The sequence below is a fragment of the Melozone crissalis genome, unplaced genomic scaffold (genome assembly GCF_028551555.1).
Source record: "Melozone crissalis strain CALT ecotype California unplaced genomic scaffold, PUWL_Pcris_2 ptg000014l_1, whole genome shotgun sequence".
Classification (NCBI taxonomy): domain Eukaryota; kingdom Metazoa; phylum Chordata; class Aves; order Passeriformes; family Passerellidae; genus Melozone; species Melozone crissalis.
In genome coordinates this window covers 1510553-1525811 of record NW_026535792.1, presented here as the reverse complement: position 1 = coordinate 1525811, position 15259 = coordinate 1510553, and the positions used below count along the sequence as shown (strand labels likewise).

Here is a 15259-nt window from a genome sequence, read left to right as displayed (position 1 = left end):
TACCTGAAATCAAAACACCCAAGTACTGCTCAGTTTGGGAAATTAATGGGTTAAACTCCAGTGAATTCCCTGTGAAGGGGCAGCAAGTTGATATTTGAGAGCTCCTGTAAGGAGCAGTGAACATGAGAGAAGCTGCCGTGTCAGAAATGAGCCTGCAGTGAGCACTGGGCTGTCCCTCCAACAAGCCTGGGCAGCCCTGCAGATCCTGTGAATGTTTTTCCTGGTGCAGATTCCATAGCAATAATTACCCCTCCTTGATTTTCAGGTTCTCCAAACTTATCACCAAACCCCATGTCTCCAGCACACAACAACCTGGGTAAGCACATGATCCTGGGAGCTGTAATTACAGCCAAGAGGGTGACATTTGGATGATGCTGTTGAAGTTGTGCACTTCTTGCAGTATTCCAATGGTTTGAATCTCCCATAGGGCAGCTTTGGGTTAGATGTGAGCAGGGAATTGTTCCCTGGGAGGGTGGGGAGGGCTGGGATGGAATTCCCAGAGGAGCTGTGGCTGCCCCTGGATCCCTGGCAGTGCCCAGGGCCAGGCTGGAGCACCCTGGGACAGAGGAAGGTGTCCCTGGCCAAGGCAGGGATGGAGCTGGATGGGATTTAAGGTCCCTTCCAACCCAACCTGTCCCGGAATTGTGTGATTCTGTGAGACTGAGCATGGTCTGAGCACAGAGGAGTGGAGGAGGTTGGTTGGTGTGGGGCTGCAGAGCCCAAATGAGCAGGGAATGTGCAGGAATGCCAGGGAATGGAGAGGTCATGGTCGGCATTCCAGAGGTGGTGCTGGTGGGGGAGATGCTCAAAGCACAGATCTGGCTCACAGCAGCTGCTTTTCCTCTCCCAAACCCAAATCACTCTGCAGTCTGGAGTTGTTTCCCCCCCCAGCTCCATCCTGGGCACAGGGAGCACATTCCAGCCCCAAGGGCTCTGCCAGGCCATGGCTGGCACTGGGACAGAGCAGGGCAGGGCAACCCTGAGGAGAAGGGAGAGCTTTTGTGGCTCTCTCTGCACCTCTGTTATCTCCAAAGTTCCACCCTGTCTTTTCATTCTGATCTCCATCACTCTGAGCTCCTGCCCTGTTTGGATTTGCTGTGCCATAAAAATCCCTCCCAGCTCTGCCTGGCTGCAGGATCAGCTCCCCAACTGTTCATTAAGGCAGCAGACAGAGCCCACTGGAGACTCCTCTGGAATAACCATGGCCATAAAGTTTACATACGCTTTTAATCCTGGCACGCAGGACTTTGACACTGCTCCAAAATTTGTCAGTCATTGGCTGACTTTTAGATATCTTGGGGCTGTTGAACAGAGGATTTCTCCCCCCCCTCCTTTTTTAATATTGCCATGGTGACACAAAACTTTTATTTCTTTAACTGCTACAGCCCAAGAAGAAAATGCGTGACTGAGACATTTTTATTTCATTTTTCCCAGTGAGAACTGATGAGATTTTCTTGCAATTTTTCCTGCAATTCTTCCTTTTTTTTTTTTTTTTTCCAACTTAAAAAGCCAATTCCATGTAACAAACTCAAGCTGGCAAGTGGTATCTGCCTTCCATAAGGCAGAGAGGAGTTCCTAGGAAATAGACCCCCATATCCTTCCTGACAGGGACACTGGTTGGTAACACATCAGATGTCTCAGGTGCTGTCTGGGGACAAAAAAAGGAGCAGGTGAAGCTGGTAAAGCATGAGGAGTCTCTTTGTAGTCTGAGGAGCAGACAGCAGAGGAGCAGTTTAATTTACCAGCATTAAAAAATGCCTTTGAATTCTTGCAAACCATATTTATTGCTCTCAGGCAGGAGCTTCCACAAATGAAGAACTTCTTGTTGCTTTTAATTTTATTGTAAATTTTTGCCTTTGAGGAAGCTACGAAATAATAAATGAAAGAGCAGCTGATCCACACTTAAAAGTGTCCAAGGGCAAAATTGCCATCACATGAGTGTTGTAAATGGTTTATCAGCAGCAAGGAGCTGCTCTCAGGGAAGTCAGACCTTCAGCCTGATGGGCACAGCCCAGGAAGGAGCTGCTGGTGAGCTGCTGCAGCACTCCTGTCGTTGCTGGATAAGCAGACTCCACTGTCTAGGGCTGGACTTTGCTCTGCAGGAGTCCAAAGAGGCTTTCTGTGTGTCTGTGGAGGAAATGGAACAGAAATCCGAACCCCAGCAGTGTGTGCATGGAGGAAGCTTCTCAGCTCTGGAGCAGAACGGGGGCTTTGCCGTGAAGAAAACAATGTCCCAGGATTGCTGTGTTTGTTTGAGCAGAGCTACCTGAAGCTTTTAGGACAGTTCACTTTGTGTAAACTGAACTTTGGACCCAAATCCCATGGCCATATTCCAGGGAGTAGCAGAGGCAATAAAGCAGTGCAAGGCAAACCAAGTGTGACACCAGGGGCAGGGTTACCTCGAGGGCAGGGCAGGTTTTCCATGGCAGGCTGAAACTGGGATGGAGGGAGCTCAGGGAATTTCATCTTTCCATTCCCAGGCACAAAAGTGTTGCAAGGTAACATATTGGGATTTTTAAAAAAATTATCCTTGCAGTTTGTGTTGGAGTTGGAAGTGTTGGAGTTTTGGTTCCAAATTACTGTTGTCAAGTTTTCAGTTGTCAAACAAAAGCTTTAAGTGGAAGTCACAAGATCCGAGGATCTCTTTCCCTATTGCTGAAACACAAACTGAGGGAAATACTAAAAACAAAATGGAAGGAGAGTTGCCAGCATTCTGTGGGCACTGGGAACGAAGTCAGGGATTGGGGCTGGCTGAGGAGCAGCCCTGTGGTCACACACCCATTGTTGTTCCGAGGGGGCCATCCCTGCAGCACAGGAAATCCATTGTCAGGGATTGCCCCATGAAGGGCCTGACGCAGGAGCTGCCAGAGCAGGGAGCACATGGCCCTTGTCACATCCTGTCCCTGTGTCCCTGTCCCAGGGCACAGCCAGCCCTCCCTGCTGCAGGGGGAAGGGAATCTCCTCGTTCCCAAGGAGGGGGCTGGGGTTGGCACAGCTGGGAACATCCCTGAGCTGTGGGCCACACTGTGATCAGCACGCTCCCTGGAACCAGGGTAACACTCCCTGTGTCACAGGGCAGCAGAGCACGCAGCAGATTCTCCCCAGGACTTTGATCTGGCAGGGAGGATGCAGGGCTGGGACCATCCCAGAGCCCAGGGGACACTTCTGACAGCAAAGCTGTTTCTGAGTCAAGGCTGAAATTGTGCAGAGACGATTCAGGCAGGAATTGCCTGGGTTTCATGTATCCTCTTTTATTGATTGTGTACCCCCACAGGGCTCTTTGGCTTTAGCAGAGCTGCATTCTCTTCCTTTTCCCCAAACACTGAAGCCATAAATTGAAAATGAATATTTAGGGCAGCTCTAACACAAGAGAGAACATGCCCATCCCACAGCAGCTTAAGCTGAGGTTTAAAACTACAAATCAGAGGAGAAAGCAGCATCATTAAAAACTTGGTTGCAGTTTTTAGAGACAAGCTTTTCCTCAAACCAGGATTTGTTGGTTTATGTCTTTCCTCAGGCTGCAGATAAGCCAGAAATAAAATTTCTGTACATCCTTCAGTGAGGAATCCACAGTTCCCTTGGGCCCCAGCGAGGTGGAGGTGGTTTCTGAAGGAAAGGACCACAAAACCATGGAGAGGTTTCAGTGTTTTTATAACTTGAATAGCACCAACCTGAGGGTATTACTTAAGGATCAACACAAGTTGATTTTTCTGGAGCTGAGCAGCGTTTTGATTAGAAAAGCACTTGCTGTGGAGTAAGAGCCCAGTCATGTGGAACTGATGTGTTTTCTTTGGTGGGTGCTCTCACCTTGGGAGGCTCTGGGCAGAGCTGGTGTTTGCTGGGCCTCTCTCCAAACTCTGCTGGGGCCTCAGAGCCCACAGCAGTCCTGAGGTGGCCTCAGCTGCTGCTGGGAAAGCTTGTCTGCTGTGGCAGTTTCCAGTGGGAACACCAAATGGGACGTGCAGGGGAAACAGGCAGGGACAGTAAACCTGTGGCACTCCTGGATGTGTGAAACAATCTGTTTCTGTCAAAGAGGGGCTTGCTTTGAGCTGTAAAATTCAAATGTGAGGAAGTGGCAGGTAAAAGAAGCTGGGGATGAGTGCAAGCTCCAAATTTCATGGATTGTGAAGCCTGCTAAGAATTACAGAGTTCCCCAGATGTACTTCTATTCAATTCCTTATTTGCTGTCAGCAAAGCGTGTAACAAAGCAGAAAGCAAAGTGATTTTCCTGATTAATGGCTGCTTTGGGAACTCTTCCAACAGTGGAGAGGAAGCCAAGGTGCCTTGTGGCTGCTCCAGCCTGTGCCTGAAGGTTATGGAGTAACAGGTACAGGTGAGAAAAGGCTCCCAGACCTCTGCAGAGACCCTGGTCAGTGTGAGAGGAGGCTGGGGTGGTGAAAACCTGTCCTGGATTTTTTTGGAGTTGATCTCTTAAGCCCCACATTCTCCTAAGCCCTGCAGGAGCAGCAGATGGGAAAAACCTGGGTTTTGCTGCTTGATGTTAACTCCTTGGCCAGATGGGAGCTGTTCTGTTCTGTCTTTAAGCACCATTTGAATGGGGATGAAGTGATGAATTGGGGTAGGGCTGGAGGGAATTCTCCTGCCCTGGATGTGGGGAGCAGCACTCAGGAATTGGCTGGGTCTGCTTTGCAGTCCCTGCTCAGCTTGGCTCTCAGCAGGGCTGGCACCTCCCTGGGCTGCATTTCCAGGAAATTCTCCTTGAGCCTTGCTCTGCTGGAGTCTCCTGGGCTTCAGTAGAGCAGTGAAATCACTCAGTGCTGTCTGAGTGCCCACCTGCCTTCCTGAGGCTCCCTCTGCTCCTCACCTTCAGCCCCTTGGCTTCGGTCCATGAGGCAAACCAGGACCCCGGGGGGAGAGCTGAGCCTCCACCTGCTGGGAAAATGGATTTTCCTGTGATGCTTGGAGATCCAGTGCACTGGGAGAAGGTTTTTAAATCACTTTGATGCCACTGTTAAAGGCAGTTTGGGGCATATTTCAGCCTCTACTGGTTTCACCAGTGCCAGAGAGGTCACAGCAGGGTCAGTGAGAAGGAAAGTTGGATTTACTGGTTGCAAGTGCACAGATTTAGGGTGCAGCACACCTGTGCTATGGACAGCAGGTCTGTGCTTTATGCTTACCAAGGTTTTCTGCTCCTTCCTTTTCTTTGTCTCCTTAAGGAACTGTCTGCCTAAAAGGGATCCCACATTTCATAGTAAAGCTGAGTTTATTTATTTAATTTCCCCCAAGTGTGGGGCTGCTCAGTGACACCCCACTTGCTAAGTGAGTAATGCCTTTGACTATCTGTGATTGCTCCACGTGCCAGAAGCTCCAGGGCTGATGTCACCTCCTTGCTGTGGTCCATTAAAAGGAAACCTTGGTTGAAGGGAGCCTGAGGAATGGAGCAGAACAATATTCCAAACCAGCTGGGTTGTATTTTTTCCATCCCCCTTTCCCTTGCTGTGGCTGATGTGGCTTTTGTTCGGTGCAGACCTGCAGCCCGTGACCTACTGCGAGCCGGCCTTCTGGTGCTCCATCTCCTACTACGAGCTCAACCAGAGGGTGGGGGAGACCTTCCACGCCTCGCAGCCCTCCATGACCGTGGACGGCTTCACCGACCCCTCCAACTCGGAGCGCTTCTGCCTGGGGCTGCTGTCCAACGTCAACCGCAACGCGGCCGTGGAGCTCACCCGGCGCCACATCGGTAACGCGCTGCCCCCAGAAACCCCTCCTCAAACACCCCTACTCAAAAACTCCTCAAAAACCCCTCCATAGAAACCCCTCCACAGAATCCCCTCCTCAAAAACTCCTCCTCAAAAACCCCTCCACACAATCCCCTCCTCAAAACCCCTCCACAGAATCCCCTCCTCAAAACCCCTCCACACAATCCCCTCCTCAAAAAACCCTCCACAGAATCCCCTCCTCAAAACCCCTCCACACAATCCCCTCCTCAAAAACCCTCCACAGAATCCCCTCCTCAAAACCCCTCCACACAATCCCCTCCTCAAAAACTCCTCCACACAATCCCCTCCTCAAAAAACCCTCCACAGAATCCCCTCCTCAAAACCCCTCCACACAATCCCCTCCTCAAAAACCCTCCACAGAATCCCCTCCTCAAAACCCCTCCACAGAATCCCCTCCTCAAAAACGCCTCTACAAAAACTCCTCCTCAAAAACCCCTCCGTAGAAACCCCTCCATAGAAACTCCTCCATAGAAACCCCTCCTCAAATAGCCCTCCATAGAAACCCCAAACCCCTCCATAGAAACCCCTCCTCAAAAACCCCTCCTTAAATACCTCTCCATAGAAACTCCTCCTCAAAAACCCCTCTACAAAAGCTCCTCCTCAAAAACCCCTCCTCAAAAACCCCTCCTCAAAAACCCCTCCTCAAATACCACTCCTCAAATACCCCTCCTCAAAAACCCCTCTACAAAACCCTCTGTTAGCTGGTTTAGAGCCCGGTTTAGGGTGGGAATATCAGGCTGATCCTCCATACAACAACACTAATTGTGATTTTTCACATAATTGTAATATAAAAATGCACCAAGGAATGCTAAAATTGCTGCATGTCATAGATTTTAAACCATTTCACACACTGTGTATCTGGAGGGATGTCAGGGATAATTTTCTGTGTTCTTTTCCCTTCCTGCACTGTTTTATTTTCTGAGTGACCTTTTATAAATGGAAACTGAGCTCCTTGATTGTCATCTCAATTTCCACTTTTCCTCCAAGGTCCCAGCCAATTTGTTCTCAGTGAAACTTGTGCTAAGTGGAACATCCCAAATTTCTGCAATTTTGCTAAAAGTCAATTGCTTGTTCTTTACTCTTTTCTGCTGACTCCTATTGAAAATGAACCCAATTTTTGTCCTAATTTTGCTCCCCTTTCCCGAGCAATCGGAGAATCCTCCCTTTTGCACAGGACGATCTTTTCTCACTTGTTTTGAAGATTATTATATTCCCAGAACCCACCAAGATTCAGAAATCAGATTTTAAATGCAGCAGAGTCCTGCTTGGTGGAAGGATGAAAGCAGCGCATTCAGACAGGAATGTGAGACCACATCAAATGTTTCTTTGAGCAACAAAATGTATTCTTCAACTTTGTTCCTTTATTAACTGAGATTTTAATGACTTGTGTAAACACCTATGGGCAATGTATGTGTCCTGGTACACAAAGTCATCTCCAGCAAAAGGCCAGGATTTGGAAGTGCCTTGGAATTCCATTCTAAATCATTGAGTAAATCTCCAAACAGTTGTGTCCAGCTGGGATGACTTTCAGAAGAAATTATGATTTTCATGTGTTAACTGATAGAAATTATGATTTTCATGTGTTAACTGATAGAACATTCATATGGAAACTATCAGTGTGCATGAGTTGAAGGGACCTGGCTGGGGCTGGAGGTACAATTCCAACTGGAGCTGCTGCTCCTGCCTCCCTCAGCTCGCCTGCCCATGGAGCAGTTTATTGGAATGTCCAGTGGGACAGAGTTTCCATCAGTGGTGGCGGAGCTGCTGGTTTAGAGCTGGCTCAGGGAGCTGTCCCAGCCCTGGGGTCAGTTTTCCCCCATGAGGGAGCCATCCCAGCCTCGGGGTCAATTTTTCTGGGTATTTTTCCCCCTCAGGGAGCTGTCCCAGCCCCGGGTCAGTTTTCCCCGGTGTTTCCCCCCTGAGGGAGCCATCCCAGCCCCTGGCACATTTTTCCTCAGGGAGCCGTCCCAACCCCAGGGTCAGTTTTTCCCCCCTGAGGGAGCCGTCCCAACTTCTGGGTCAGTTTTTCTCGGTGGTTTCTCCCCTGAGGGAATCGTCCCAGCCGCGGGGTCAGTTCATCTCCCCTGAGGGAGCCATTCCTGCCCAGGGTCAGTTTTCCCCCCTGAGGGAGCCGTCCCATCCCCGAGCTCAGTTTTTCCCGGTGTTTTTCCCGGTGTTTCCCGCTGACCCTCGCTGTGTGGCAGGCCGCGGCGTGAGGCTGTACTACATCGGCGGGGAGGTGTTCGCCGAGTGCCTCAGCGACAGCGCCATCTTCGTGCAGTCGCCGAACTGCAACCAGCGCTACGGCTGGCACCCGGCCACGGTGTGCAAGATCCCGCCAGGTAAGGGCACACACAGCCCCGGCACTGCCCTGCTCCGGGCGCTCGGGCTGCTCTAAAATCATACCGTGGGTGCGGTGGGATGGGTTGGGTTGGGTTACATTGGGTTGGAACATCCCCTTCCACACCTGGCACTACCCCATGCTGCTCCAAGCCCCGTCCAGCCTGGCCTGGAGCACTTCCAGGGAAGGGGAGCCCACAGATTCTCTGGAAAATCTATTTTACTCTTTTAGCAGCCACTGGACAATTCCAGCAGGGCATTTTTATAGCTTTAGGGATGGAGGTACTGCTGAAGGAAGCTGCTGTGGAGCCTCCAGTAGCTGCACTGCATTCATCTAACAGAACAGAATCTTAGCACAATTTAGAGCACAATCTGCCCCTTGTTCCTTCAGTGTTTTATCAGTCTGTTGTTGTAGTGTAATTATCTCACAGACACGTTGATAATTTTGTTTGTGCCTCTAAGTAATGGTAAGAAATTTCTCTTGATTTTGATTCACCCATAATAGATTTAAATCGCTCCTTTTTTTCTGGTCTCCAGTAAAATCCCTTCCTCTGTGTGAATTGGTTTGTTCTAAAGAAATCACATTTGCAGACACCTTGTTATTCTGGTTACAGTCTGAAGTTTTTGCTGAAATATTACAAGATAATTTATTTCATCTACTTGGGAAGAAAAGGCTTTTTTGTTAGATAAATGCAAAAAAGCTGGTAAGAGAGGAGATGCTGTTTGAAATGGAATTTTGTTATTTAGCTAAGCTTACACAAGCTGACTTTTTTACAGTTAAAAGCCTGTATATATTTAAAAACTGAACTTCTTTGTTTAGAAATATTTGAATTCTTTTCTTTTGAGAGGAGATCCATATGCTCCAAGCTCTGGCCCATCCTAATGGGTTTCCTTTCTCAGATGCAGCTGCCAGTGCTGCAAATCATGACTTAATTCCCCACCACATCACAGGAGTCCACCCTGGCTGGAGTCAACATCTGCAGACATGAAAAGCCCACATTTCCGCTCAGACCCAGCTCAGGCTCAGTTTTTGGATCCAGCTCTCCCCACTTTTGCCACAGTCTTTGGCCGCCTGCTCTTCAAATCTTTGCTGGGTTTGGAGCAGTTTCTTCATTGCCTCGTTGACAGGATCGAGTCATTGCCTCCCTCCCCCATGGGGAGACCTGATCCCAAGTGCTCCCAGGGGCTGGGATCCTGCACTGGGATCCTCCTGGAGTTTATTCCTCCTTCCCTGAGCTCAGCCTGGCCCTGGCACTTCCACCCTTCAACCCTCCCTTCAGGCTCCCTGGGACTGCAGCCCTGGGCTCCTGCCTGCTTCCAGAAGTGGGCAGTGCTTCCTGCAGCTGCTGTGGTCACCCTTTGCTCCACACCACATGAGTCCAGCCCAGGAGAGGAGGCTCACAAAGTGATTTTTAGCAAAACACAATTCATCCCACTCCAAATGTTGTTTTTCAGCCTTGGCCCATGTGTAATCCCAAATGAGCCTTAGCTGAGTGCTTGGTTTCAGAGTTTAACTTGTTTATGATTATCTGGGAGAAAGCAAATGTAGAAACACTTTTTAAAGAGTGGGGCATTTATTTATTTATCTAAACTCTGAAGGATGTTATTATATTTCACCTTTTCCCCCTAAGAACAGTTGGATAAGTTGTTCTCAGTTGTTTAGCTGGGGCTAAACATCAGGGGAAAACTTGTGTTTTGAAAGGAACGTGTTTGGCACATGACAGTGAAAGTGGAGAGAGGATTTGAGCAGGAGCAGCCCTGGCACCAGCCCTGGCACCTCTTTAACCCTCAGAGCTGCTTCCTGGAGCGTCAGAGTGGTTTCTGCAGAGCTCCCCCGTTCTGTGACAGACTCGTGTCAATCCAGCACAGGGAGCTCCTGTGTTCAGCCTGTGCATTCCTCCCCTCCAGCCCTGCAGGATCTCTGCTGGCGAGTGCTCAGCCTCAGGCAGGCTTTAAATTACAATAGGAAGGAAGTGGTGTCCAGGAGAGAGAAGGAGGTTCCAGGGGAGGATCCCGAGCCTGGTCTCTCCAGTCACAGTCTGCTGGGGTGCTCCAGCATTCAGAATTCTCCCTGTGAAAATGTGGCAGCGGCCATTCCTGTCCCTGGGCTCTGAGGACATGGGAAGGCAGCCTGGAGTTCTCTGAAAAGCCAGAATTCCCAATGCCACCGAGCCGACGGCGTGTCCCTGCTGTGTCCTTTCCCCAGGCTGTAACCTGAAGATCTTTAACAACCAGGAGTTCGCGGCGCTGCTGGCGCAGTCGGTGAACCAGGGCTTCGAGGCCGTGTACCAGCTGACGCGCATGTGCACCATCCGCATGAGCTTCGTCAAGGGCTGGGGCGCCGAGTACAGGTGGGGCCCTGGGCTGCTCCTGCTCCTGCCTGGGAGAGAGAGCCCTGCAGAGCTGCCAGTGCTGTCTGCAGGGCGGGGACAGCCTGCTCGGGAACAGGGATGGGCTGTGGCTCTTGGGAATGGGCTGGGGATCACCCCGAGCCTGCTCCTCCTCAGCTCCTGCCTGGGAGAGCCCTGCCGAGCTGCCAGTGCTGTTTGAAAATGGGGAAAATTGCTCTGTCACCCCACTGGAGAGCGAACATCCAAGGGAGAGCAGGGATGGATAGTACAAACAGGGGAAATGCAATTCAGTGGCAAATGGGTGTTGTTTTCTGAGAGGGAGAGGTGGTGAGGTTTTGAGCCCAGGGTGATGTGGAAACACTGGACACCCTTTAAAGCTGTGGCCTCACTCCGAGCTCCGTGGGGTCGCTGCCGTTCTGGGGCTGCTCTGCTGCAGGAGGGGGAGAGGCCTCAGGAGCAGCTGGGGCCCAGGCCCTGCACATTGCTCTGCCACTTTCTTCATTTCTCCAGATGTTTGGAGTCCATTTTGTTTTGAAATCATCCTGAGCTGGGGCCAGAGCAGAGCAGGGCTGGCTCCCAGCCAGGCCCTAATGAGCTGCAGAGGAGCGTGACTTACGGAAAGCCAGGGATCCCTGCAGGGCTGGGCTGCTCTGCCCATCCTGCTCTCCCTGCCACAGAGTTCTCCATCTGATGCAGAGATGGACATGTTCCTGTGGAGCATCCAGAGGGCCATTCCCTGATCCCTGGTTCACCTTTGAGCAGTGATGGGAGTGTTTAGTGCTCCTCTGTGCCAGGGATCTGGTGCAGGGAAGGGGGAGAAGCCTGTGGTGGACAGGGACAGGGATGGTGGTGGGAGCTCAGGGCAGCCCCCCAAGCACAGGGTCAGTCCCCTTTTCACCTCTGGTTGTCCCTGGCTCCCACAGATTTCAGGTTCTCCCTCCCATCACCAGATTCCAAGGGCAGCTTCTGTGGGAAGTGGGGGTGTAAGGCGAGGCTGTTTCCAGGCTGTTTCTCCTGCTTTGTGATCTCCCTCCTGCACAGCAGCTGTCCCTGCCTGGAACAAGACCTCACCATGCCTCAGCAAGGGAGGGAGAGCCCCTGGCTCCATGTCTTGGTCTCCCTTTCCTTCTTTTCGTCCCCATCTCTGTGCTTTGCCTTCTGGACATACCTGTGGGGTCTGGGCTCGGGGAGAGCGACAGGAGGGGAACAGGGATTTGTGCAGGGCAAGGTCAGAGCAGCTGAGCCCCGGCCCAGCAGGGCCATGGGTGCAGGAAGGGTCTGCAGGGCTTGGGGTGAGCTCTTCCCAGCGCTTCCACCTTCTACTAAAACCCAAGGGTGCAGTAAAAAGTGAACATCTTTGTCTTGTGCATAGGAAAACTGAACATATTTGGTGAACGCAGACCTTGCTGTCTAACTAGGAAAGGTCTGCGAAGGAAAAATGGGTTTTGCTTAGATCGACACCTTGTTTCCCTTCAGGGAATCAGCTGCCTGTTCCCAGGAATCTGAGCAGTAAATAGCAAGCTGCTCCTGTGGGATCATAACAAATACGGAGGGACAGGGTGGGGTTTTAAAAGAAATGAGCAGCGCAGGGCAGAGGCTGTGGCAGAGGGGAGCCACTCCTTTGGCCAGGTGGCTGTGGGAGCAGCTCAGGAGCTGGGAAGCCTGTTCTGTGTGCTGAGGTCTGTGGGTCACGGTGTGTTGTGTGCTCTCCCCTGGCAGGAGGCAGACGGTGACCAGCACTCCCTGCTGGATCGAGCTGCACCTCAACGGGCCCCTGCAGTGGCTGGACAAGGTCCTGACACAGATGGGCTCCCCCAGCATCCGCTGCTCCAGCGTCTCCTAAGGAACCCCCTGGGGCCCTGGGGAACGAGGACTGCAACACCCTTAGCAAAGGCTTAGTAAACAACTCCCCAGTTACTCAAGCGATGAGAAAAAAAATCTGCTTCAAAAACAAAAAGAAGCAGGTTTTTTTTGTTTTGTTGTTGTTTTTAAATACCCATTTAAGCCACTTCCACTGAAACTGTCGGCACTTTGGTCGGGCTGCAGTTGGAATTTGGAGCTGGAGTTGGTGAGGATGAAGAGCTGGAAGTTGTTTCAGTGGAGAGCAGGCACTGCTCACCTGCCCCCAGGCTGTGTGTGGCACAGGAGCCATCCCAGCTGCCGGGAAGCTTCCCCTTCCCTCACACAGCTCCAGGCTCTGCAGCATCCCAGGAACACCAGGGCCTGAGGGCTCCAAGATGGGAACACCAGGGCCTGTGGGACTCTGGGATGGCTCCTGCTCTTGAATTCCTTCCCCACCCACCTGATGCACACCCATACTGCAGCAGCAGGGGGAAGGAGGCATTTCAAACACCCAGAAGAAGGAATTCCCCAGGAATGTTCCGAAAAGGAAGGAATTTCCCACCCTGGACTTGCAGCAAGGAGGCAGAGCCTTGCCTGGTGCCCAGGGACGATGCCCTCAAGGATCAGCCTGGATTCACATGGAGCCAAAGCCCACCTGGGGGCTCTTTGTGGTGTTGCTGCTGCGATGTTTGACTGGAGTGCTCCCAGAGGGAGGACTGTCCCTGGGGAGCCGTGCCTGGAGCACCAGGCTGGTTCTGTGCAGTCTGTCTGCATTCACCCTGCAGCTCTGGGCTGTGCTTTCCCAGTCTCTGCCTCTGCAGAGCCCGAGGGGCTCCTGCCCAGGTGAGCAGGGCTGGAATGTCCAGGCCTGGCTGTGGAGCAGCCCTGGAGGGGGAGCCCGTGCTGTCACATGCAGCAGCCAGGACATCTCAGACTCCACCAGCCCTCTGTGGGAAACTGTTCCAGCTGATGAAAATGCTCTAAGATGTGTTTTTGCCTGGAGAAATTGGGAGAGTGTGTATTTACTTGTATTATAAAATGTTCATTTTAAACATACATGCTCCAGACTGTTTAATATTTTTTATCCCTGCAGCAACTGTCGTGGCAAACAATTTCCACAACTGGAAAAAACCCTTAGCACTTGTTTTTATGGTTCACATTTGCCAAATAAGTCTCATAACTTTGTCAGTGCTGTCCAATTATCTGTTTCTTTATATCTGCAGTGAATATCTTATGCATTTGTGCCAAAATATTAGAGGGGGAGGGGAGAAAGTGATAATCAGTTTCCTATGGAAATCTTTTTTTTCTTGTTTTTTTATCTATGAAAGACAAACAAGCTGGATGTGGGAAGGACTGACTGGGATGGACTTGAGGATGGTTTTGATAAAACTTTAGTCCTGCAAACTTCTGTGGGAGTGCCCTGATCCACGGGGGGAACTGACTGGATCAAACACCACCAGGAATTTCCATGCTCCTCCCTTGCCAAGGCTCCTTCCTCAGAGACGTCTGCCAGCCTCTCCTGCTTGGCACAGCCTGACACACTGCTGGAGCTGAGGGGACCCAGTGCCACCAGAACAGATCGCAGAGGCCGCTGCTGCTGCTGCTGAATGCAGATGAAGGGCTGGTTTGGGGAGTTCCCTTCCAGAGACAAGGAACTGCCTTGTTACACATCTGAAATGCAAGGAGGCCTCTGATGGTGGATGTGCTCCTGGTCACACAGGACCTTGGATGTCCTGGCTGAGTCTGGACTGCAGCTGCTCTGTGCAGCACAGCACAAGCAGCACTGGAGGCTTTTGGATGTTTGTTAAATTTTACAGTGTGCCTGATGTGAGTTACAGGTCTGCCTGCACAGACTGGGACAAGAAGAGATCTGTATAAAATAGGAGTTATTTGGGCCTTTTACAAAGCAGGTCTGTTGTCACCATGGATTGGTCCAGCATTGGTTCAGATACAGGTTTCTAACATAGCTGTAAAGAAAAGTTTATCCTGAATTTTGTAGAAATATTTGACTTTTGGCTGTTTAAATGAGAGGGGAAAAAATGTGCTCTGTAAAATGGCTCCGGGTTTTCTCCATGAGTGTCTTATTTGCTTATTTTGGTGACAAATGTTGTTGTTGTTGTTGTTATCCTCATAATGACACAGGAAATTGGACTTGGGTGCCTCCTGCATTAACCACAAAATGCCCTCTGAAATCCCAGAGGGATTACAGGTGATGGTGTGAGCAGGAGCCCAGCCTGATCCTGAGGGCACAAGTGGGAATAAATCCCAATTTAATATGAAATCTGCACACGGAGTCACCTCCTCAGCCACCCTGGATTTCCGCTGGGAACCAGAGCTACAGCCCCTTGCTAAAGGATAATTAATTGCTGACCAATATTAATTGAGGCCTTTTGAAACCCAGGATTCAGATGATGCATAAAAACTTTGCTTAATCTCCCCTCATCATCTCTTAAGTGAAATGACTTCCAGTGGAAAATGTGAGCTGGCCCAGCAGTGCAGTGAGATAAAGGGGAGATTATCTCCACTCCAGCATTAATTTCCTCTCTCCCCTTTGTTTGCTGCTCCCTGATTCATGAGAGCTCTGTGGGTTCTGGAGTCACCTTGGGGAGCCCAGCAGGGCCCTGGGCAGGGCTGGGGCTGAGCCAGGGATGCCCTCACTGCCCTGGATGCTCGCAGTGGCTGCAGGTGAGGTGAATTCCTGTTCCTGTGGCCAGGGAGCAGGGATTGGGCTGGGATTGCTGGGGCAGCCGAGGCTTTGTTTGATTTCTCCTAGAACTTGATGAAAGCAGCTTTGGTGTGGAGCTCAAAGGGATGGGAGCAGCCTGCCCTGGCTCAGCTTGCAGCTCCAGGCTGGAACATCCTCTCCTTTCATGGCAGGCTGGGCTCGTTTCTCCAGGATTTCACCCGGGTTTGTTCCTCCAGAGTCAGCAGCAGGACCTTTGGCTCCTCCCTTGGTGTGGCTGCAGAGCACAGGACACCCTGTGC

At 51.0% G+C, this 15259-nt stretch overlaps 1 protein-coding gene across 2 annotated transcripts in view; it reads left to right on the top strand.

Annotated features, from left to right (window-relative positions):
• Positions 1-14205, top strand: part of SMAD3 (SMAD family member 3) — a 68128-nt gene extending 53923 nt beyond the window's left edge. For both annotated transcript variants that reach the window (XM_054272605.1, XM_054272604.1), the window contains exons 5-9: positions 266-316; positions 5489-5701; positions 7946-8083; positions 10288-10432; positions 12152-14205. In XM_054272605.1, the coding sequence (XP_054128580.1) occupies positions 266-316; positions 5489-5701; positions 7946-8083; positions 10288-10432; positions 12152-12275 (671 nt within the window). In that variant the 3' untranslated portion in view covers positions 12276-14205. The remainder of the gene's footprint in view (positions 1-265; positions 317-5488; positions 5702-7945; positions 8084-10287; positions 10433-12151) is intronic.
• The last annotated feature ends 1054 nt before the right edge of the window (positions 14206-15259 follow it).